Source organism: Alosa pseudoharengus, unplaced genomic scaffold (assembly GCF_046254945.1).
Source record: "Alosa pseudoharengus isolate Yale_2024_CS ecotype anadromous, Long Island Sound unplaced genomic scaffold, YU_APseudo_1.1 YU_APseudo_1.1_scf_13, whole genome shotgun sequence".
In the NCBI taxonomy this organism is placed as follows: Eukaryota; Metazoa; Chordata; class Actinopteri; order Clupeiformes; family Clupeidae; genus Alosa; species Alosa pseudoharengus.
In genome coordinates, this window is record NW_027468598.1 from 27210996 (window position 1) to 27235984 (window position 24989).

The 24989-nt window shown below is 40.5% G+C and overlaps 1 protein-coding gene and 1 long non-coding RNA gene across 11 annotated transcripts; both read left to right on the forward strand.

Moving 5' to 3' along the window:
- Nucleotides 1-1610: 1610 nt before the first annotated feature.
- On the forward strand, nucleotides 1611-17498 carry LOC143121969 (NACHT, LRR and PYD domains-containing protein 1 homolog). Of its 8 annotated transcripts, none has more exons than XM_076282703.1 (12): nucleotides 1638-1683; nucleotides 6665-6689; nucleotides 6903-6984; nucleotides 7969-8142; nucleotides 8602-8775; nucleotides 9973-10146; nucleotides 12019-12192; nucleotides 12379-12540; nucleotides 12732-12875; nucleotides 14327-15228; nucleotides 15537-15620; nucleotides 15817-17498. In XM_076282703.1, the coding sequence occupies exons 3-12, from the start codon at nucleotides 6908-6910 to the stop codon at nucleotides 16083-16085; spliced, it is 2334 nt and encodes a 777-aa protein (XP_076138818.1). In that variant the 5' UTR covers nucleotides 1638-1683; nucleotides 6665-6689; nucleotides 6903-6907; the 3' UTR covers nucleotides 16086-17498. The 8 variants fall into 8 exon arrangements, with proteins under 8 accessions (XP_076138817.1, XP_076138818.1, XP_076138819.1 ...); XM_076282704.1 differs by lacking the exon at nucleotides 1638-1683 and adding an exon at nucleotides 6058-6367; XM_076282702.1 differs by lacking the exon at nucleotides 6665-6689 and having other exon boundaries at nucleotides 1611-1683.
- A 1734-nt stretch (nucleotides 17499-19232) lies between these two features.
- Nucleotides 19233-24748, forward strand: LOC143121970 (uncharacterized). Of its 3 annotated transcripts, none has more exons than XR_012986568.1 (4): nucleotides 19233-19581; nucleotides 20290-20381; nucleotides 23112-23179; nucleotides 23857-24748. It is a non-coding gene; the product is annotated as an uncharacterized LOC143121970 (long non-coding RNA). The 3 variants fall into 3 exon arrangements; XR_012986569.1 differs by having other exon boundaries at nucleotides 19233-19571; XR_012986570.1 differs by lacking the exon at nucleotides 19233-19581 and adding an exon at nucleotides 19636-19732.
- The last annotated feature ends 241 nt before the right edge of the window (nucleotides 24749-24989 follow it).

A 24989-nucleotide genomic window follows, 5' to 3' on the forward strand; every position in this document is an offset into this window, starting at 1 on the left:
ATGATGTCTGCAATATTCAGCAGTGATAATACTGAAATGGCTTTAAGGTCACTTTATAGAAATATTCCTCTGGTCAAATAACTGTTCCTTCAGTCTGCCCACAATATGTAATAAAATAGTCCAAATAATACCAAGATCCACGCACAGCCTGGTTAGGTGCAGGTAGATTGCAGGAACATACTTAATTAGAAAAATTGAGATAGTCCTACCGCACACTGTTTTGACGTTTCACTTGATTTTATTCAGAGCGAACAACGCGTTGTTCGCTCTGAATAAAATCAAGTGAAACGTCAAAACAGTGTGCGGTAGGACTATCTCAATTTTTCTAATGTAATAAAATAGTATTTACCATAGGTTAATGATGCTAGGCAACTTTTGTATTGCAAATTTACAATGTTTACCTGGGATTGTTAATGAACAATTTCACTATATTTAAGCTTAAATTTCAATATCAGATCATTGTTGTTTCCAACTCCAATATTTACAGAAAACAAAAACAAACATCATGTTCTACTGTATTAATTAATGGCTGTCTAACTGTCATTCATTCTGTAGGACACCCAGTCAAGCAATTGTACTACATGGATGGTGTAACCAGCAGGCAGAAGTTTGCTTCATGGTCTTAATTTGGGCCCACACTGTCGACTTCAAGGCAGCACTGCCACCATCAACTTCTAGGCACCTAACCCTAACCCATAACCTGCCTTAACCTCCCAGGCTTTGAAGTCGACAGTGGGGGCCCAAAAGACCATAACCAAAAGTCTGTGGCTTCTTTTATCGCTCTTCTGCCCTCTGGTGGTAGAACATGTATTCATTTTTGAAAAAAACATTTTTGGGGGCTTTTATGCCTTTTTACTTTGATAAGACAGTGATAACAGGAAGAGAGAGAGAGCGAGTGTGTGTGAGAGAGAGAGAGATGGGGTAGGATCGGGAAATTACATAAAACTTTCGAAGAAAGTCCATGAAATTGAAAAAAAAAATGGACTGAAGTTTCTGGGATTTCTTAAACAAAGAGAGATGGAATCCTCTTACATTCACAATTCACAATTACATTCTCATATGCAAATTAGTTCATGAAATTGCATGCATATGCTATGCATATTAACTTAATACAATGAACCAAATACATATCTAGACTAATCTGGTTAAAGAATATCAATATTCTCCTTGATATTATGTTCTTATAAAGAAGAACTCATTCATTCACAACAAACATTAAGATTTTTCTAATTTGCATACTGTATCTGCAATATTACATGACAAAAACATAGTTTTGTATAATTATTTGATCAAATTTGAATATGTTGAATATGCCAGAAGACATAGCTCTGTCTACCTAAAGCCAAATTATCAACATATTTCTTTCAGATATATTTCTGTCAATGTATTGCATATTATGCAAACTATCTCAGTGCTTGATACGAAAAAGCCCCAAGAAGAAATGGATTGTACGCGAAACAGGATCAACTGAGAAAAAAATTGGTAGTGACCTTCATCGGATTGATGTATGTTTTGCCCTGCACACTATGCTGAACTTATATGAGTGTGCAGTATAACCACAAAAAACTGTGTCGGCATGACAGACTTCCTGTTTAAGACCTTTTGGCTTCCTCACTGGCACAGCTGGTTCTCTTCTCGCCATGAGTAAAATCAACACTCCAATGACAGGGGGCTGTTAAACAGGTATGTATCCACCTGCTTTCAGGCAATTTCACACAATTTACACATAGCAACAAAACTGCTTTTGAACAAAAAAAAAGCACTCAAAGTTTGTTGTTTATTATAGTTTGATAAGGCTTTCTGCTATTACTGCTATTAGGCTATTAGGATAAGATCAAGTAAAGCAATATTAGGAAATGAGTAGGAGAGATGTGGGGCCATAATTTACAGTAAATGGCGGGCAAATTGCACAATCTATCAACAAACAGTTCTTGTGAATGAGATATGGCTATTATGAGGCGTGGGCGTAATACAGTAAGCTGACTCATCAATGTTTTTGCCCATTGTGTGAAACCCCCACACACACACACACACACACACACACACACACACACACACACACACACACACACACACACACAAATTTGTCTATGCTTTGACACCTGTTAAAGTAAATGCTCTGTATAGTGAAAGTGTGCAAAACATTTCATTCCCAGTAAGTGAAACAACAACACGTTCACTAGGCATGTACTATAGCCGTAATGCTGATCATTATGGTGTCCTCTGAATTTGCATAGTTTATTAAGTTTATTAAGAATTTATGAAGTTCACATTTACAGTAGCAAAACTCTCACTTGCCTTGAAAAGTATAAATTATTAACTTGCAGTATTCACCCCTATACAACACCCAACATCCCACAAATATGACATGGGACATGCAGCCCAACATGACACCTTTGCAGAGGTTGTTTTTTGCAGATAGCATATCATTGACCCAATGTATTGACTAGTGGTAACACTGTATTGAGAAACTCCAGAAGGTGATACGAGTCCACCCATTACAGAGGCTACACCATTCAAAAAATAATCTCAAACCTTTCATCATCAACTACAGAAATTTGGTTGAAAATGTTTTAAAGATTTGTAATAAAGCAAACATAAAAGAATGAATTTGTCAAATTCACATCATTCTGTATAATAATGATGATCACACATCAAGAAACATCAAAAAGGGTCAAACACAGAGTCTAGAGAAAAAAAATCTGAATAAAAAAAGATAAAACATTACTCATACAAACTATTACCGGTAATGTGTGTGCACATTAAATCCAAGTCAAGCAAAGGTACTGTAATAGTAAATTTAACAAATTAAGAATTTATATTTTGACCCATAAGCCTTCTAAAGCCAAATGCCAACTATAAAACATCAATATCAAAGTACAGCATGGGGGCATTCTTCAGTTTTTCCTATAAATAACTCATGATGGAGGCCGGTGACCTTAGCCAATGTCAGGCCTGACAAGCTTGTGGCTCTTCTGCTGTACTGAGCCGGGTAGGCTGGTGCCGTGGTGGAGTGGGATGGTGTAGACTGAGTACAGTTAAGCTTAGTACAACTGAGTACAGTTGAGTACAGTTGAGACATGTGTACAGTTGAGACACCTTAAATATCTTGCTTGCACAGCCTAAGTTGTGATTTTTGCTATGCACATGCGTATTGGTGCCCTCTTTGATCATGGGAAATTTTAACTACACAAGTATCTCCCATCCAAGGATATCGGGAAATGTTTGTTTTCCAAATATAAGAATTTCACTTCACCGTGCACCTTCGACAATGAATAGCTCATTATACTTATGTTACTGTTAAACGTAACTGGTATCATTATTCTGTGTCCTAAAAATTGGCATATTTTATGGCATTATGTCATGTAAGGTCGTTGCAAAATCTTGAGAAATGTGTGAGGTGGTCAGCGGGGGACAGTTGAGACACACATTGGATTGTGTTATTAATTGAACATTCCATTGGTAGGCTACTGTTCGCCATATCTGTTCCTGCGTCACATTTTGTTCATGATGTATTCCTTTTAACCAACGCTAATTTAAATGAAATGAATGAATTTGAACTACAAACACTTTGCAATTGCTATGTTTTTATTTATTCAACTTTCCAACAAACAGTTAGTTAACTATACATCATTAAAAATGGGTGTCTCAACTGTACCAGGTAGATGTCTCAACTGTACTGTTGAGACACAGTCAAGACAAAAATGCACCTTATGTTTATGAGCTTGTGGAAAATATAAACTTCTTGTGGGTATTATTGGTTGATAATATTTTAGTCTACAAGCTAAGGAAATGGCATGTGGAATGTCATGTGGAAAATCACTTTTTTTCAGTATTTTTTGTTTGATTTTGTGTGGGCAAAAAGTGTCTCAGTACTCAGTCTACCCCTGTATATGGTGAGATGGACAGTGGTAACATTAGGCGCGGGATATGTAAACTCCGACAAACGCTTAAAATCAGTTGAAAAAGTGTTCTTGCGAAGTGTCTTATTAGGCTTGGGTAAATTCAAACCAAGTACTGATCATTTCTGTTCATATCTAACCTGTTGAAAATACGAGCTAGACATTATGTTCACCACCAGGTTACCATTAACTTCCTGTACCACCGGAAGTGCTGGAACCAAACATACAGTAGAAGCTTTGTTATTGTTTATGTAATTGAAACGGTCTTCTGTATACTGTATCTAGTGAATAAGTCCAGCCGTTAGGGCTGTGTCGCTTCTGATTCAGCCTCACCCATCTCAGAGAGGATATGCTGAGGTAGCAAAACTGCAAAACTTTCACAATATTTCTCAGTGGTCAAAACAAAGTGTTCCAGGAACTTGAATAAATAAAATAATATCATAGACTTGTATTATTCATAACTTTATATTATTCAAAATTGAATTTCATCTGGAATTTTGAAAATGCAAACCTTCCCAATGTATATCCGCACATGCACATAGAAACATCATCTCTAGAACTCTAACCTAACATGTGCACTTTATGATTTGATGAACACAGTTGCACATGAATATTGCACACAAACCTTGTCAATGTACAAATCTAATAATTATGTGCTTGTTTCTATATGGTTGTAGGATTATGGCCATTACACCCATTTATGTACTGTATCATTAACAACCCCCAACCCTCACTTCACTAGTTTGCCCATTGGATTGCTTAGTCTGAGTGCAGAGAATAGCAAGTTTGGCTTGGTAGCTGGCCATGGTCCTGGGATACCAATAGATCACATGTGTGATGTCCACTATCCAGATGTGGGAAAAGTACAAAAATATTGTACTCAAGTAAAAGTACCAATACTTTGATGAAATATTACTCAAGTAGGCCTACAAGTTAAATTACTAATCTGAAAATGTACTCAAGTAAAAGTAAAAAGTAGTTCATTTAAAATGTAGGCTACTTTAAGTAAATGTTACTTAGTTACTTTGGGGGGGGGGGGGGGGGCGTATACAGTACAATCGGTTTTTACCTAGCTCGAGTTGCTGCAGCCAGGCTAAAAGTGGCAGCTACAGGTCAGCTCTGGGGGCATGTCCGTGAGTCCCCATGTTCATGCCCCCAGAGTGTAGCACTGTAGCTGCCTTGGTGCCTTAGCTGCTGGCTGCAGTAACTCGAGCTAGCCTACCGACAGTAGCCTAGCCTACTCAGTGACCTTGAGAAACAGAGATCTACTGTATGTGTAAAAAAGCCCGAGTTCTCCTTTAAGTTTGAGTAGCAGTGGATTTTCTGACTGTTCTTCTTTTAGCCAGTCGCCTACATTCAAAAAACAACAATATTTCACAACTTTTGTGAAGTGGGAAGGCTGGCAAGCAAGCCACAGACAGATCAGGGTATTCACTTCCCTGTTCAGCAACAAATGCTGGAGAGATTCAAACAGATCAACTTAACATGTACAGTATTTCCTCCTGATTGCGAAAAAGTTTGTTTTCTTTTTCTGTTGGTCCGCGGTCCCTTCATAAATTGCGCAGCAAATTATCAGACGAGTGACAGAAGCACCTGGCATGATTTGACCAGCAGTCTCCGAGTCCATAGTTTGAGACATGCTATGCTGCGTCTGAGCAAAGATTCTAGAAGCCCAGCACAACTCAAAAAAGGAGGACAAATTAGTGTCCGGCTAGGCTGCGCCGGACGCCGGATAGGGCGTTTAAAATCCGGACTGTCCGACCTAAATCCGGACGTATGGCCACCATAGGATACATACCTTTTTCTCTGTGCGTGCAATAACACAGTCTGACACCCCTAACGTTAGCCTAGCTTAGCACAATTCACTGGAAGTGGGTTAGACTCATTATGCTAAGCTAGGCTAATGGTGTGGGGTGTTAGACTATTATTGCATGCACAGAGAAGAGAAGGGTATGCATCATCTTATCTAACTCAGGGGGAGACAACTAATAAGCTGTTTTTCCTGTAAAGTTTCTTATTAAAGGAGAATAGGCATGTACAATATGGATGTCCTATCAGTCCAAATAAAGACCTTCCTCTATTACACCACACAAGAAACCATTGTAGGCTACTAGTTTAGGGAAGTAGCTCCCAGTCAACCCTTTGAGCAATTTGGCAAGTGGGCACTGGCAACCCAGTCCCCTTTCTGCTCTTTCAACAAGCAGTAGAGAGAATCAGCAAGTAAGAAAGTAGACTCCTAGTCTGGCCCCTAAGCAGTAAGGCACAGACATCTGCACACAGGTGCAAACCTCACCAGGTAGGCCTAAGCATTGCAAAGAAGTTTGATTTGTGTAGTCACTGCAAAGGTCTGTATGTCTGGGTAATGAATCAAGTGCAATCAGCTAAACTAGGAAGTAGCAATTAATTACCCATACCACATTAAACAGAATCACCATATAAACTCTGTGAAGAAGACACCTTTTGAGGTAAGAAGAAAATGTCATCGTTTAGAATTGTAGAATCAATACATGTGTGGTTGATGGTTGTACAAATGTGTGTGAAGTTTTGAGAAAAGGGTCAATTGAATCATAAAATGTGTCAAAGCAAATGGGAAAAGTGTAGGCCTAATGGTTTATTGTAGACGACTGCTTCATGTTGTTTAATGTGATTGCATGTGTTGGCCAAATGAGCACTACATGAGAACTGTAATTACACCTCTCACTTTTGTTTGACTGGAGCAATGTGGTGATGGCACTTTACACTGTGTTTGTTTCACATTTCAGTGCCAGGACCAGGTCACATGATAGGGTAAGTAAAGCTTTAAAATGAAAAAAAAAAAAAAACATTGCACCTTTTATGTCAATGTGTGTGTGTGTGTGTGTGTGTGTGTGTGTGTGTGTGTGTGTGTGTGTGTGTGTGTGTGTGTGTGCATGTGTGTATGTGTGTGTGTGTGTGTGTGTGTGTGTGTGTTTGTGTTTGTATATGCATGTGATTGTGAGTGCGTGTGTGTGTTTTTTTTAGACATAATGGACTCTGACCCAGATAAGAAAGAGAAGACGGGCGGAACTTCCCAAAGGAGTGTGTCCTCATGTGATTCTTACAGGTCAGTCTTTATGAAGGGCAGGAATTATATAATATTACTTATGTGCCAAAGACAAAAAGACACACCTAAATGTACCGTATAGTGGTAGATGATATGACCGCCGCATGGTGTTGCCACCTGCTATGACAATTTCTGCTTTCTGTTCCTGATATCCCTGTCTCTGCTTAATTTTTTTTTATCTTACGGGGACCACATTTATCACACCTCTAGTGGACCCCTCCTCATATTGATTATTCTTACTTCATATACCATATAAGTGAAGTGCTGCAAGGCGAGAACAGTGCAAATAATAAAACATCAGAAATGGACTGCCAGTACTTGCGCTGCTAACATAGCAGCTGTGTGATGATTGGTTATGTTCTGGCCATGATCATGCACTGCATTTCCGAATGTTAGTATAACCCAGAACAAATGGCTTATTTTTAGAGCAAAAGTTATCTAGATGACAACAATAAATACTACTTCTAGAGTAGTACTATATGTCTATGAGAGTGCAGAAGTTTAAGTAGTTAAAGTGTAGTTGAAGGAGATTGACATAAAGGGTAAGTGGAGGGAGGGAGGAAAGGACATGATAGGTGCATGATACACTAACAAAAAATATTTTTTATACAAAAATAACATCACACAGGCATTAATAAACACCTAATGGATCAGATTATGTCAAAAACTCAATTTTCGACCAAAAGTGGAGATAGAACCTTATAATTCTAAGCTCACGAGGTGTGTTGGGTTGATGAAATTGTTAAGAGAAGAGGTATCCTCAGAAGAGTTGGATATTCAAGAGCTTTCTGAAGGTAGAGAGGGATGTCCCTGTTCTGGGAACATCAGGGAACTACAAATGGAAATTGTTGGTTGGGAGTCAGTGTTGAGTCTGAGTGTGTTGTGTATTTCTTTTTGTTACTATAATACCAGCCCAGAGGGCTCTTTTCAGGCTTTAGCCACAACCATAATAAATAATCAGTCATGTCATTTTGTTTCTCCCAGGCTGATGCGTTGTTCCCTCGCAGGGAAAATCTGTGCTGCTTTAGCATCAGCAGCCACCTTAACCTCCTGGAGTTTGAAGGAGCTTTTCCTGAGTGACAATCAACTTCATGATGTAGGAGCTCAGTATCTCTCAGATCTCATTATTAATCCCCACTGCAAACTGGAGAAACTACTGTGAGTGATATGTAGATTGGTCAACTAGATAGTATAATTTAGTGTTAGAAAGTTTGTGTGTGTGTGTGTGTGTGATTGCAGAAACTAGTGTGAGTGTTCTGTGGGGTACCCTTTCCACTGACCTCCATAAAAGCATCTCAGTTAAAAAATAATCTCATGTTTGCCGTCCGACGTGGACAAGAGCTAATTGAAAAGCACATGATGTTCCAATGTCATCCTCTTCAGCATTAGCCTAGTAGTGTGACAAATTAGCATCTTGAGCCCGTGTCTTAGCATAAACTGGGTTAGGGATCTTTATCCTACTCTCCATTTTTCACACAACCACTGTCTTAAATGTGTACCTCTTTTTCTTATTCATAATTGTGTGTTTATATGGTGTGACCATGTAAATATGCATCATGGAATCTATCATTATAATAGTATCAGATTGGTAATATAGGAATCAATATGTTTCGCCAGGCTGTTTCGTTGTTTTCTCACAGAGAAGAGCTGTGTTGCATTAGCATCAGCTAGAAGGTCCACCCCCTGCAGTTTGAAGGAACTGAACCTGAGTCACAATGAACTTCATGATGCAAGAGTTCAGCATCTGTCAGACCTCCTCAGGAATCCCCACTGTAAATTGGAAAAGCTAGTGTGAGTGTGCTTGTGTGTGTAGGTGTTTGAGTGTGTGTAAATTTTGTGTTTGAGGTAACCCCAAGACCACATTTGGCTCATTAACTTCAGGTTAACTTCAATTTATGGGTGTGTATTTGAAACATGTTTCATGTATGAACATGTGTGTGTAATGGTTATGTGTAGTAACTGTTTTGTATTCATAAACCCTGAGATGCTAGTTGCCCAACAACACATCTAAGATGTTTTAAAATGACTATAGCATCAGGGGTTATTGTTTAAATTTGTCGTATTAATGTGGATGAATTTGAGACACTTTGCGTGTGTGCAGATGTTTGTGTGGCATTGTTGAACACAAACCCCAAAACAAGTAGTTAATATTTTTACTCTAAGTGCTTTCTTGATAGCCTGACGTTGTCATACTCAAATTCTAGTCAGAATATGAGTCTGATACTGCTCCATTAGGAGGTGATTATGGGGCGTGTTTCAACCACTACAGTGTTTTTTTTTATTTTTATAATTCTATTCATACCTATGCTAAAAACAGCTGGGGAAGGGTATCGCAAACCCCTTGAGCAAAAAGGTGACCAATCAAAGATTTCAAACAAATGAGGGAACAACATGTCACAATGCCTTGATGAAAGTGAAACTGGAGTTTTCCCATATATCCACTTTAGCCGGAATTTTCAGAAATAATTGTTTTCGGTGATAAAACCTCAGTTTTCGTTTAAATGGAAAATTCCCTATGTGTCAAAGGGGTCTTATAGAAGCACAAGAATCTGTCTAGCTTCTAGCCACAGCCTTTTTGTTCCAAACAAAATCAACCTAACCGTAATCAGATGACATGATAGACGACTTAAGACACTGTTGCTCATCTGTCCATCATCATACAAAGCTCTATTTGATTCTGGCATAAATGCTCCACAACGGAACAAGTCCAGACCAAACTTCCCAACCTCAAATGTTGTGGGCGGGCCTAAGTTCGGCTGGAATCCAGTCTACTTTCTTGAGAAATTGGTCAAAAATTGGCCTCAAGGATTTGCCTGAAAATTTGACCTTGAGAAGATGGTCAAGCTAAAAAAGCAAACAACATAAGAAATACAACATAGATACATGCAGGACAAGTATTATGTGTGTGAGGTTGATTATTTGTGTGTTGCCTGCGTTATAGGTTGATGTATTATGTACAGTAATCAGATGGTATTATATTTCCCTCAGGCTGAGTGGTTGTTCCCTCACAGAGAAGAGCTGTGCTGGTTTTGCATCAGCTGCCACCTTAGTCTTCTGCAGTATGAAAAAGTTGAATCTGAGTGACAATGATCGCCATGATGCTGGAGTTCAGCATCTCTCAGACCTTCTCAGTAGTCTCCACTGCAAGCTAGAGAAACTAGTGTGAGTGTTAACACACAGCAAACCTCTAGGGGGCACCATTTGATGAGTGAAATATGGGGTGTATCGGGATACAAAATGATTACCAACCATGATGTGTGTGTGTGTGTGTGTGTGTGTGTGTGTGTGTGTGTGTGTGTGTGTGTGTGTGTGTGTGTGTGTGTGTGTGTGTGTGTGTGTGTGTGTGTGTGTGTGTGTGTGTGTCTTTGTGTGTGAGGAATGCCGTGAAGGGTGAGATATTGTCTATGGGGTCAACCTGGCATAGTACTGTGCTGGGAATAGGAATGGGCACCAAAATCCGATAGCTGTAGATCTTATATGACTGATTGCATACCCTATATTCAATCCAAATGCTATGCAAAACATATTGAGACTTGTAAGAATGCAATTTTGATTATCTAGAATTCAAATAATGACTAGTGGAATGCTATTTCAGATATTGACAAAACAACAACAATCCAGGCACCATTTAGACAAAGGTACCAGTACCAGTATCAGTTAGGGCACCAGTATCAGATGAAATCCAAGTGACACACAACCTAAGTATGGGGGTATTTATACTGATAGATGAAGTATAGCTTGTGTGTGTATATACTATGATTCAAACATAAAAGCCAACCATGCCAAGATATGGCAACCATTTGTTATGCAGTGGTGTGCTGGGGATGCAGCATGGAAGTCTAGGATGCTAACAGACTGAACAGGCTTGTTAGGAAAGCCAGCTCTGTCATAGGGGGTGATATTCAATTGGACATAATATTGGAGGTGGTGGCATAGAGGAGGATGCTTGACAAGCTGATGAGCATCCTGAACAACACCTCTCATCCCCTAAAATGATAGGCTTGCTGAGCTGAAGAGTACTTTCAGTGGCAGCCTGGCAGGCTAATCTCCATCTAATGTTCCTCTGAGATACACAGAATGTCATTTCTACTAATGGCCATAAAACTATACAACTCTTCCCCTCTTTGCTGCAGTGATGGCTGATGTGGCTTATATTGTTTTTTATTTTACTTTTATATATGTTTGTTCACATGCACAGGACATTGCTGTTGTGACAGTCAATTTCCTTCGGGATGAATAAAGTATTTCTTATATTATCTTAATAGTGTTGCCTTTCAAACTTTGCTATAGCAAATTATTTCTCCATTTACTTTTCTTTCAAATATTTGCCTTTAGATTTCTAAGTCACTATTCTTTTGAACTGAAAGTGTAGATTTGTACACTACTGGTGAAAAGTTTGGGGTCACTTAGAAATTTCCATTCCACTCCATTATAGACAGAATACCAGCTGAGATCAGTTGCATTGTTTTTTTTAATCAGGACAGCAGTTTTCAGATTACATTAGTATAGTAGTATAGTATATATACTTTTTTGATCCCGTGAGGGAAATTTGGTCTCTGCATTTAACCCAATCGGTGAATTAGTGAAACACAAACAGCACACAGTGTACACACAGTGAGGTGAAGCACACACTAATCCCGGCGCAGTGAGCTGCCTGCTACAATGGCGGCGCTCGGGGAGCAGTGAGGGGTTAGGTGCCTTGCTCAAGGGCACTTCAGCCGCAGCCCACTGGTCAGGGCTCGAACCGGCAACCCTCCGGTTACAAGTCCAGAGCGCTAACCAGTGGGCCACGGCTGCCCCATTATGTGCTTACATAATTGCAAAAGGGTTCTCGACTGATGTAGAAAGAAATGGCTGATCTTTAATACAATATCTACATTGCCCATTACAAGCAACCATTCATCTAATGTTCTAAAGGCACATTCTGTTACAGTAACTTATCTGATATCATTTTAAAAGGCTAACTAAGAAAACATTAGAGAACCCTTTTTTAGTCTAAGTAAATAACCAGACATGTTATTGTGTTCCTTCCAGACTTGGGGCTTGTTCCCTTACAGATAAGAGCTGTCTTGCTGTAGCATCAGCTGCTAACTCAACCTCATGTAGTTTAAAAAAACTGATCCTGGGTAAGAATGATATTCTTGATGCAGGAGTTCAGAATCTCTCAGACCTCCTTGGGAATCCACACTGCAAACTGGAGAAACTAGAGTGAGTGACAATACTACAGACACAGACTTGTGTGTGTGTGTGTGTGTGTGTGTGTGTGTGTGTGTGTGTGTGTGTGTGTGTGTGTGTGTGTATGTGGTGGGGCTAGGGGTATGTATAATCATGGGTGAAGTACTTTTTGGTGGAGATATATGAGTGTAATGACCAGACATGATGTGTTTCTCACAGGTCGAGGTGGTGTTCCCTCACAGTGAAGAGCTATGCTACTTTAGCATTAGGTGTCAGTCCAGCCTTCTCCAGCTTGAAGGAGTTGAACATGAGTGACAACAAGCTTCATGATGCAGGAGTTCAGCTCCTCACTAATCCCAAATGCAGCCTGAAGAAACTATTGTTAGTGTTAACACACAACAGTCCTTGGGCATCCGGTGAAGTGTACACACACACACACACACACACACACAGAGAGAGAGAGAGAGAGAGAGAGAGAGAGAGAGAGAGTTCAGGTACCTCACATATTTTTCACAAACTGGAGAAACTAATATGAGCAGTAACACACTAAAATAATATTTTTTGTCTTCTAGAGTGGATGTTCGTATCTTTATAGAGGAGACTCTAGCACCAGCTTACACTAGCTGCTCACAGTCCTCAGATGCTGCAGAGCTGCACCTCAGAGACAAAACCCAGCAGGATCCAGGAGTGGAGCTGCTCTCTGTGGACACTCCAAAGTGAGTCTGGTGAACAGCTGCACACACCGCACACGGACACACACACACACACACCGTATAATGACACTGGAGCATGTTTGCAGTTCCAGTCATCTCACACATAGTTACATTTCCATTACTATTAACCAACATTTGTAAATGTGTACCTATCACATTGTACCCATTACATTGTACTTATCGTTGTCTCTGTACTTGTACTCTGCACAATGCCAATTAAGTTGAATCTACTGTAATCTAATATAATCTAATCACTGGAATAAGTCAGCAGTTCATGTGACAGATATCCTTTTAGTGCAGTGTTCTTAACTGGTGGGTCAGGACCCAAAAGTGTGTCACAGAACGGTTCTGGATGGGACACGAAGCTTGTGTTTAAAAAAAAAAAAAAAAAAAAAATCGCCCTTTTAAAATGCTACTATATCAGATCTAATATTGGAGCTTTATTCTGATAAACTTTATTTGTATGTCAGTCATTGCCGTGGACATAGAGAATGTTTATGTGACAGGTCATGTTAGACATCATTTCAGCAGGCACTGCACATCTTACCACATATCTCACTGTATCAGTAGCCTCGTGAGACCATCCTGATCTCGCGAGCTTCAGGGTTTCACTCGCAGATCAGTCTGGCAACTTTACGTTAAAGAGAATTTGGAGCAGTTCACCAAACGAACGTCCAATCAGCGTTGGCTTTGAGGCGGGTTGAGGTGTGACGCAAAGAACAACATGACGGCACCCACAGATGAGATGAGCATAGCTATCGCAAGTTTTATTCAAATTAGAAAGCATTCCTGGGTAAGCTGTGAAGCTCTGAGTCTCAGCCATGCAGCTGGGAGTAATGAACGACACAGACATCCTCCACTGCCGATTCCAGTTCATAATGGAGGAATATACTTTCTTCAGAAGTGTAGGGCCTACCGTGAAAACCTGATGGGAATTGTCGTTGATTAGGTTCATGTCACATACAAATGGTAAGTTAAAACATCTTGATGTTAGTTAGGCCTACGTTACCTAACTAAATTGTATGTTAAACGAAGGCATTAGAAGAACACTTTGTTCATCTAATTGGTTGATTTGGCCCGTCGATAACCAACAAAGGTGGTGATAGACAGATGGTTTGTCCAATCAGCTAACCAGTATTTCTGCCCCTTCCCAAAAGTTCTTCAATGAAAAGTTCCCAGATGGATATGCAGAGCAAATCCATCTGGCGGAGTCAGGTTACTGTATCAGTTGACTTCAATGCAAATATACTGTATGGGATGCGACCAAAGCCAGACCAGTTAAGAACCACTGCTTTAGTGGTGTGTGTGTACAGTATGTGCATGTGTATGTGTGATATTGTGTGTGTGTGTGTGTGTGCTCTTGCATTTTGTGTGTGTGTGTGTGTGTGTGTGTGTGTGTGTGTGTGTGTGTGTGTGTGTGTGTGTGTGACTGCATGCATGTTTGTGTTCCTGAGCAGGCAGAGATGGAGCTGCCATTCCTGTGCCCACATCACAGACCCTGCACACTGGACTCTGGTGACCCCTTCCATCTCCATGGAGAACGATGTGTGTGTGTACAACATGAACTCCCCTGCTGGGAGCTATGAGTGCTCAGAGTCTGGTCTGCGCTGGGCATGTGCCGGTCCAGTTGCCCTCCAGTACCACTTCAGCAAGGACGAGCTGTTCTGGGCCCAGCTGCAGATGTTACGGTATCAACCCGCCGGTCCTCTGATGGACATCAAGCTTCTGTCAGGCGAGCTGGAAGAGGTCCATCTGCCCCACTCCCTCTGCCTGGGTGGTTCTGACCCGTCTGTGCTGGGAGGTGCAGTCAGGACCCTGCACAGCGATGACAGTGACAGTGGCGTTTCCCTGGAGACGTGTGAGCTGAGTCGTTTCCACGGCAAGCTCCTGGGGAGGCAGTTCTCTCTCTGGCAGCTGGTGGTAAATCTGGGCATCCCAGTAAAAACCCACTGCGAGGTCCTGATTTACCAGTCCTGCCCCCAGCCACTGATCCTCAACGCCTTCCTGGTGCCCGCGCCCTCCACAGCCAGGCAGGTGGTGGAGGAGAGGTGGAAGAGCCGGGGTGCTCTCAGCATCTGCAAGCCACCCCCCGATGACTCCCTCTGGGTCAGTTCCAGATTCCAGCTCTGGACCTCCTGCTCCTCGGTGATCACTCCCTCGGCGATGACCCTCAGCTACAACACCTCCCCAACCTTCTTCGAGGTGTGCCTGGAGAACCCACCAAAGAACTTCAACATGGAGCTTAGACCCAGTGAAGGGAACCAGTCTGTTTGGACAGCTGTCATGTGGCAGGGAGCTGACTACCTCCGAACTCGAAACCATGCAGACCTGACAGAGCCTTCTGACGCACACACAGGTTGGGCAGTTGGGGATTTTTTCTATTTTAAAACAAGCTAATTGTGTCTGTGTGTGTGTAAGGTCTGTGATGAAATGGTCGATCAGGTGTGTGTGTGTGTTTGTGTGTGTGTGTGTGTTTGTGTGTGTGTGTGTGTGTGGTTGGACAGGTACATGTGTGTGTATGAAAAGTGATGAAATAGCTGGACGAGTGTGTGTGAGTGTGTGGTATGAGATGATGGAGTGTGAATAAGACTGTTATAGTCTGGTGATAGTCTTTTAGATATCCGTAATAAACCAGTAACTGTGATTGTGACTGTAATCCTCCAGGTCGGAGGAGGAGTCAGAATGTGGCGTCTTCAGTATATCTTAACCAAGTCCAGAGAGACATGAACATTGCAACAAATACTCAAGGTGAGTCCAGTGAACACAAAAAGGTATAAGCAAGTGAATGAATGATGGTAGAATATTCAGACAATCATTCAAGTAACTTCTACAGAACTCTCTATCCATACTCATATAGCATAGGTCATGAATTCAAAAGTTGGCCAAATTAAAATCCACAGTTAGATATTTCCTTTGTGTTTCTTCTCTTATTTTTTCATTTCAGAGGCTGCAGTGTTTGTGGACAGGCACAGAGCTGAGCTCATTGGCAGGGTGTATAACGTGATGCCCATCGCAGATGCGCTGCTCTCCAAGGGACTGGTCCACCCTGAGAAGTATTCAGAGATCAGAGCAGCTGCAACCAGTGAGGCAAAGATGCGAGAGATCTATGAGTGTCTGCGCTCAGCTGGAGCTGAGGGGAAAGCAGCGTTCTATGAAGTTCTACTGCAGGAGGAGCCCCACCTGCTCCAAGACCTGAGTACACCTGCATTGTAGACTAGATTAAACCTGCATTTATAACCTGACCACACCTGCTGTAAAGACTGAATAAAGTCATTGAGGACAGAGGGGAACATCACAACTCATATAGTATTTACTGTGAGAACATCAATGGACATAAAAAAATGAGTCAATGAATGATTGCGAATTTCAAATGAACTTTGCCTTTGTATTTGTTTCAAGTAATAGCTTCTTCTAGCCTTCTTTCTGTTTATTGACCCACTCACAATGTCTTCTCTGCAATATCTTTGCCATTGCCAATCTGCAATACTTAGGAATATACAGTATTTTCACATGAGAATTTATTTTGAATCAAATTAGTTTTTTCTCCAATACTAATGTAATTTTTAATTGTTATTTTGCTACTTGTTGTGCTGTGGTTACTTAAAGGTACACTATGTAAGATTCACCTTAATATTATAACCTTAAAGGTGCGATTTGTAGGATTGTTACCGAACGTTCTGTAGGCCAAAATCAAAACACTGGTGAACCTTCTCAAGACTACCAGACGCGAGCCTCTTCTGGGTTGCCAGATGTAATGAAGACTTAGCTAACGTTAGTTGACCTGCAGCTGCTTTAACGTTTCTCCAACCATGACCCAGCTACACATTACGGAAACAGTGAAAACAAAACATAGCCTACCTCTCTAACCAACGTAACATATTTAGCTGAAGTTAGCGATGCAGATGAAGTTTAGCCTAGGCTACCTGTTGTGGAGAAATATGGCCTGCTCTGCGTCAGATTAGATATTCTTCGTTTGACGAAGACGTCACCATCTCAGGAAGCTCCTCCGATGTCCACTTAATTTGTTTCTTGTTTTAATTTGGGAAATTTGCCTGCCTCTTGTAGGCGTTCATGACTAGCCTATAACTGACAGCTGTTGACAGTTGGCCTTTGCTAATTTGGCAACCCAAATAGGAGGACGCGCTAGCCCATTTTTAATACGCTATTCTAGAATTAATCGTTCGAAACATAAACGAAAATTCCAAGAGATTCCGCCCCGTAACTCATTTTTTTCATGGGTTTTACGGGGTTTTACGGGTTAGAGTAATGTTGTCAAATAAGCCATTACTTCAATTCATCGTGTTTCCTTACTTTCTGACAACATATGGTGATCATTTTTGGAAAGGTTACAGTTTATTTTCCATTATTTCCTACATACTGGACCTTTAACGAAGCCAATTTTATGGTAAACAAACTTGTAATAGGGGAATCTTTCACTTAGCATAGCCATACAGCATAGCCAACAGCGAATCGCTAACGACAGAACCAGCCATGCAACTTCAAGAACAGTAGCTCAAAGACATCTTGCGAGAATCGTGAAACATTACCTTGTCAGTAGATATAGCTCTTTGGAGATTTTTCCCTATTGTTAATCCTTCACTCCACAACAAAAGCATTTTCATTGTGTACAGCAGTGTTTCTCAAACTTTTTTTCTGGGGACCCACTTTTTAAAAATGACAGACTATCGCGACCCAACTCGTGACTGTGGTAGTTAACAAACTAGATCAGTGGTTCTCAAACTTTTTCTTTCATTCCCCACTTTGATTAAGGGGGCATTCTCGAGCCCCACCTGTCCCTCATCGCTCTAAGAAAGTGGTAGGTCAAGCTTAAAATTATCAAATTTATTGAAATAATGACAAGTTCTAAATATATCCTCTTCAACAGAGTTGCTGCAGATATAATAATAAATAAATACATAACACATATTTCTGTTTTCCAGCAACATATTTGGAAGCATAGGCCATTTTACAGCATTGTACAATATATTCAATGAAATACCAACATGCTGCATTAAATGGATCCATAATCCAGTCATACTGAGCACTGCTGGTTGGGAAATATTTTTGAAATACTAAACTTTGCAGGGATGTGATGTAGGCCTACTGTTTAATACATAGGATCACAAGAGTGGCTCCCAATCAGACGTTTCAGCGATTTCGCTCAGAAATCTCAAAGGCATAATACTGTCGCGATCTGTCCCATACTCAAGTGTTTTTGGTGAATGAAGTAGGCCTAATCTTATTTGCTAGGTGAGGTAGGTGCTTGTCTTTGCCTTGTAACTGGACATTTAACTCAAATATATCGCTAAGATATATCAAATATATCACTAAGATAGGCCAGCTTCGTCAAGAAATGTTCATTAGTGAACGTGCTTGCAGATTCAAACATGCGCTCTTCCTCCAAGAAGAGGCGACTCGGAGCTCAAACACGCGCGACGGCACTTTACCTCGGGAAAGCCACCTTGCCTCGCTGTGAAACAGTACAGCCTTTTGGTCAGCTACCATCTCTTCGCAAAGTGCGGAGAATAGACGCGCTTTTAAGGGCCGGGTTTTGATGAAATTCACCACTCTCACAACAACGTTCAAAATCTCATGTAGGTCGGGACTAACTACCCAGTAAACAAAATAAAGTCCTGGCGACGTCCCCTAAAGGTCCCCTGGCGAACGTCACCTCCTCGACATTGTGTAGGGTTCCCTTTACGTCCCGCGGACCTCTGTTCGGGAGGTCTAAAAGACGTCCACGAGACTTTGAGAGGACGTCCTGTAATGGTCACCGCGAAGTTATGCGCGCGACGTTTATATTTCCGATGGTAAAAAAAAAAAAACATGAAGCGCGATTTGGTATGGTATTACATCCTGTAAATCTTAGCGTTGCTAGGAGAGAAGTAGACGGAACTTTAACACGCATTAATGACTTATTCTGCAACTACGCAATCAACTTCACTCACCTCATATTTTCACGCATGTATGAAATCACGTCCTCCGAATGCATTACACTAATGATGAGTAGACATGGACATTTATACCGGGCTAGGATGTGCTGCTTTCACATCTACGGTGTAATTTTCTTAATAAACTAATACGACGTTTTAATCAACACAGTCTCACTCCCTACTCGTCAAAGGTCTGACGCATGGTCAAGGTTCCTTGGCGTCAAATTCCAACGAGAAAGGTGTACCCTTTGCGTCGTTTTTCGACGTGGGGGTCCGTCAGATAGACATTCATGTTAATCCCTCACCGTCAGATATAGACGAAAGGAAATCAAATGTCCATCAAAGGTGATGCCGTCACGCAACCCAGTCTGAAAATCTAACAGACTTACAAAATAGCATGGCGAAAAAATGACTGTGACATTCTTTTGAAGCTGCATCAACGTGATATCTCATAGCTCGCTACACCCTCATTCTGCCTGAGAAGGACCAAACCAGCAAGGTAACTACCATTTTATTCATTTCTGAGCTAGGGGAACTTATTTTGTAAACAACTTGTTTTACATATTTATGTTTGTTTATACAGAATGTAATCGATATGTGCTTTCACAACTGATCAACAAATGGACCATTTTCTTGTGTTTGCACTAGCTTGACAGCAGTAGTGAGATATGTAAACATCCGGTAACGGCGAAGCTGGTTACGGTCATGTGACACACGCAACCACAAGAAAGCGGAAACGCGGCATAGAGCGAGCCATGTGGAGAAAGTTAAGCGACGTAAATTTTGTAAACAATAATGCTAATTTGTAAACAATAATAAACAAAAAAATATAGGTCTAGTTATTCTGAACAACACTCCTTCATGGTGTACAAAGCCTACTACAATCGTGCGATTTTAGTGCAATTTTTCAGTGCAGTTCAAAGTCTTGTAAGTGTAAAAGACTTGGTCAAATTATAGGCCTACATGAATTAGCTAAATAAATCGTTATGCTTAAATTTTCGAAATGAGTGCAATGATTTAATTTGACATTAAATTGCCTAGTTTTAAGCAGGTCAGTCTCACAATAAGCTATTTATCCTTGGGTCTGGGTAACTCATGGGACAAAACATATTACCGTTTTTTCCTGAAAAAAAGCCAACATTTCTGGTCCAGGTATTGCATTTCTGCAGTGTAGGCTACTATGTAGTGCAGCTTTTAATGTACAAAGTACTGTATTTTCCTGCATATGAACTACAAATATTCCTCCAAAACCAGTGTTGACATTTGAAGTAGGCCTATTGGAGTTATTTTTTTGGTATTGTAGTATTTGAATATTTACCCACAACAGTTTTATGTAGGCCTAATGTATTCTCAAGGCCATTTTTGCATAGGCTCTTCCTTTTTCATGCTAGAGATAATGTAATTATAACCATTGGCCATTTCATGTTTCAAACCTTTGAAATAATTTTACTGATGTTTACTGTTACACCTTAATTGTGCTTCAGCAATGCCAAGACACAATCTGTGAAGCCTGGCCCCGAAGAAGAGGAGGCATGGCCTGTCCCAATGCATGCAGGGCAAAACAAACATACATTTTGTGAGTATTGCTAATATTAAATGACATCCAGGTATACAATACACAACTATGTATAGGCTTTTTGCACGAGTGGTTTTTGGTGGGCTCGTTTGTTTCCGATGGAGCCAGGTGTGTTTGAACCTGTCGCTATTGTTAATGTAATTAGTGTCTACACGGACTAGGTTGGTTGTTGCACATAGTGAATCAGCACTTTACAATAAAGAAGGATTTATGCATGTGTTAAATTTGTTATTATTGGCCAAACAAGTAATTCAGTGTCGGAGTAAACATATAAGGAGCAGAATATAACAGAAGATGTCGTTACAACACAGCTAACACTCGACCGGAGATAGACGAGCCCACCGAGGAGCCTTTTGTGCGACTAGTCAATTAGTCTATGTAAATAAAATGATGGGGCAAATAAAGCAGAATAGTGGTTGCTAGGTTGGCATTTAGGTAGTGGTTGCAAGGTTGTTGCTAGGGCAATTGAGATGGTTCCTAGGTTGTTGCTATGGTAGAAATGGTGGTTGCTATGCTAAACATAGTGGTTGCTATGTTGGTTGCTAGGGTATTACCCTGTTGGTTTCTGTGGTGGTTCCTAGGTTGACATTATGGTGGTGGTTGTTAGGTCAGTGGTAGGGTAATTGAGATGGTTCCTAGGTTGTTGCTATGGTAGATATGTTGGTTGCTATATTAAATAAAGTGGTTGCTATGCTGGTTGCTAGGGTGATCATGTTGGTGGCTACGGTGGTTGCTAGGTTGACATTATGGTGGTGGTTGTTAGGTCAGTGGTAGGGTAATTGGGATGGTTCCTAGGTTGTTGCTATGGTAGATATGTTGGTTGCTATAATAAACAAAGTGGTTGCTATGCTGGTTGCTAGGGTAATCTTGTTGGTTGCTATGCTAGTTGCTAGGGTAATCTTGTTGGTTGCTATGGTGGTTGCTAGGTTGAAATTGTAGTGGTGGTTGCTAGGTTATTGATGGGGTAATTGAGATGGTTGCTAGGGTGCTGCTAGGGTAGATATGGTGGTTGCAATGTGGTAGGGTAATAGAGATGGTTCCTAGGTTTTTGCCATGGTAGAAATGGTGGTTGCTATATTAAACAAAGTGGTTGCTATGCTGGTTGCTAGGGTAATCTTGTTGGTTGCTATGCTGGTTGCTAGGGTAATCTTGTTTGTTGCTATGGTGGTTCATAGGGTAATTGAGATGGTTGCTAGGGTGCTGCTAGGGTAGATATGGTGGTTGCAATGTGGTAGGGTAATAGAGATTGTTCCTAGGTTGTTGCCATGGTAGAAATGGTGGTTGCTTTATTAAACAAAGCAGTTGTTATGCTGGTTGCTAGGGTAATCATGTTGGTTGCTATGGTGGTTGCTAGGTTGACATTATGGTGGTGGTTGTTAGGTCAATGGTAGGGTAATTGAGATGGTTCCTAGGTTGTTGCTATGGTAGATATGTTGGCTGCTATACTAAACATAGCGGTTGCTATGCTGGTTGCTAGGGTAATCATGTTGGTTGCTATGGTGGTTGCTAGGTTGACATTATGGTGGTGGTTGTTAGGTCAATGGTAGGGTAAGTGAGATGGTTCCTGGGTTGTTGCTATGGTAGATATGTTGGCTGCTATACTAAACATAGCGGTTGCTATGCTGGTTGCTAGGGTAATCATGTTGGTTGCTATGCTGGTTACTATGGTAATCTTGTTGGTTGCTATGGTGGTTTCTAGAGAAAAAGAATATTAGAATATTAACAAACCCCCTCTTTTGATTGGTAGTGATAAGACTACAACTACATTTGCAAGAGAAAGTGTAGCTCATTTCATCACTTTAAAATCTTAAAGTGTGTGCATTCTGTATATGATTGGTCGTTAGCACTGGTTGCTCCCATTGGCTGGCAATCCGGAAACTATTGCTGTCCCTTACACTTGTTTACACAGGGTATGTAAAGATGGCGGAGAATACAGGTAACAGTCGGGCATTTGCTACAATTTATATTAATTTAATACTTTTGTTTAACTCTGAAACCCCAGAAGATGAGAGACTGAATCTCCTGAAGAGGCGTTTATGAATCGTATGCACCAACACTATCGCTGGCATCGCCAAACAAAACATTGGCAACTAAAGTTAGCGACTACACAGGCTAATAATTATAATAAGGACTAACGTTAGTAGGCTACTGCACGATATACTGTTGTTATACAAATACAAGGATTTAATTATTATGAGATGAGCATGAACCTTGAGAATTTTGATTCTCAGATGGCCTACGAAAATGGGTTATTTTTCTCAATTGCTTAATAGGCGATTTATTTGTTTTATATATTTGTTTATTTATTTATAGCCTACTATCCTGCATGGGATGGGATTAGCATAACAATGCACTTAAAACCTGCTAAATAGATTTTAACTGGTAATTAGGTGTTTTAATCAGTGAGTTTAGATTGTACAACACAATGAACAATGCCAGGGACACCTATTGGGTTGTAGCCATAACATCTACTTTGAATATTAAACTCCAAAACCTTAAATAATGATAATTGACAATCTTCCATTGACATAATTGGGAAGCATTTTTTCTTTACTCTAATGTCAGATGAGGTCAGTGCAATTGTATTATAAGGTGAATAACGTTTGCAGGTTGTTCAGGCCTTGCTGTGATATGGACCACCCTGGCCATTGTGGACTCCATTATTAGGGACAGGTAATTCAACCACCTAAAGCATATACTTTCTAAAAGTCTTGCCTTTACATCCTACAGAAGTTCGAGAGGGTCCCATGTGTGCAGTGCTGCCCTTCTGCTTTGTGATGGCCGTGAACTTCAATAAGGTGGGACACCTAGTGACAGGCTTTCAGAAAATGTACAGTTCGGTGAATATGCCTTTCCTTCGTTTTGTAGCTTGAAACGTGTCATATATATCCTTCATTCACCAGTATATGTGCACAAAAGTTTGCAGGAACAGTGGAATACAGATTATTATAGCTTAAATCATATCTATACACTACATGATGATCTATCCTTATATTTCACCCTAAAAACTACCAGTGCTCAAAATTATCCGTCACTCAGAACAGTGATCTCATCCTGGCATATGATATTGTCAAGACCACAGAAGGGTGGAATATAACTTATTATATCTTAAATCACATTTACACACTACAATAATTCCAAAAATATATCATTTAGGGTTCTTAAGATGATCTATCCTTATATTTTCACATTAGATTTATACATACAAAATAGAACCATGTACAGATTTTTGGCCGCCAAAGTTTGCAGAAAGGTGGGATATGTCCTAATGTATGTTAATTCACATCTACTAGTGAAAAGCTTTCAGAAAATATATGGTTTGGTTAGGTGAAATTTCTTTGCCTTTGAGTTGGAGCTTAAAACGTATCATATGTGCCTTTCGTTTGCCAATATACAAAATAGAACCATGTATAAATTTGTCCTAATGTTTTCTAGACTTATTTTAAATTTGTCCCCTCTACTTATGTTTTCACAGATCCTTGCTCCTGATATCCTGATGTTTGGGTTGCATTACATTATATGACTCCAACAGAACACCTACAGAAATAAGTGTTCCAGTACTAATTTCTGCTCATCTGTGGTTCTCCTGACTCTGGCATGTTTGGAGAGCAAGGATTCCAATGAATGACTGCTCATCAGTTGCACCATTAACACAATCATCCTTCAATCCCCCAAGATCCCCTCTCTCTACATCAAAGGAGCTGATAATGTGGTGTCCTTCCACAAGCAACAAGACAGCCAGCATGTAAACAAGGCCCGCCTTGTTTGTCTACTTCCTTAGGAGGCTGAATCATGCTGGCCTTGACACCTTAGTTCTTGCTTCCATGTACAGCTGTGTTGTGGAGCACATCCTCACTTCCTGTGGTGTACTGCATCAGGTGGTTACAACAGTACAGAGTATTGGCAGCAATCTACCCATTGTCAATGACCTTTACATCAGTAGATACATATAAGACTTTCTACAGGTATTTTGCATCATGAAGAATTCCACCCTACTTGCTAATGGACTGAATCCCCCCTCCCTGTATGGAGTATCAGGACTAGAACCACGTGGCTGAGGAACAGTGAGGCTAATAAACTCACCACACATAAAGATAACTGTCTCACACTAACTACTGCTCTTAGCATGATATAAGTACCACACCAAGTAATTGGTGCTATTTTACTATAGGCTTCAGCAATACTGCTATTTTTGCACTTAGATTAAAATTTCCATAATCACATTAAAAACTTTAACTGATTACCTTTGTTTTGCATTTTAGAGTGATTTTAACCAGTTATACTGCATGTGAGTGATGGAGCAAAATGCATTTCATTGTATTGTAGGCCTACTAAATACATGACAATAAACCAAACTTGAACTTGAATCTAGGCTTTGTAAAGGCAGATTCAGATCAGGTCTCAAATACAGCAAACCAGTTTATTCCCCTAAATCAATTTGTGCCGCATGTTGTTATTAGTTGAAAATTACTGGTGTAACCTTATCTGACCTGTCTGACCTTTGCCATTCATGGACATGTACATAATGGGTTGGCATTTCTAACTATAAGGCGAGGATCACATCAGCCAGCGCAAACGTAACGCAACGCTCAGACCATAATAAGTTTT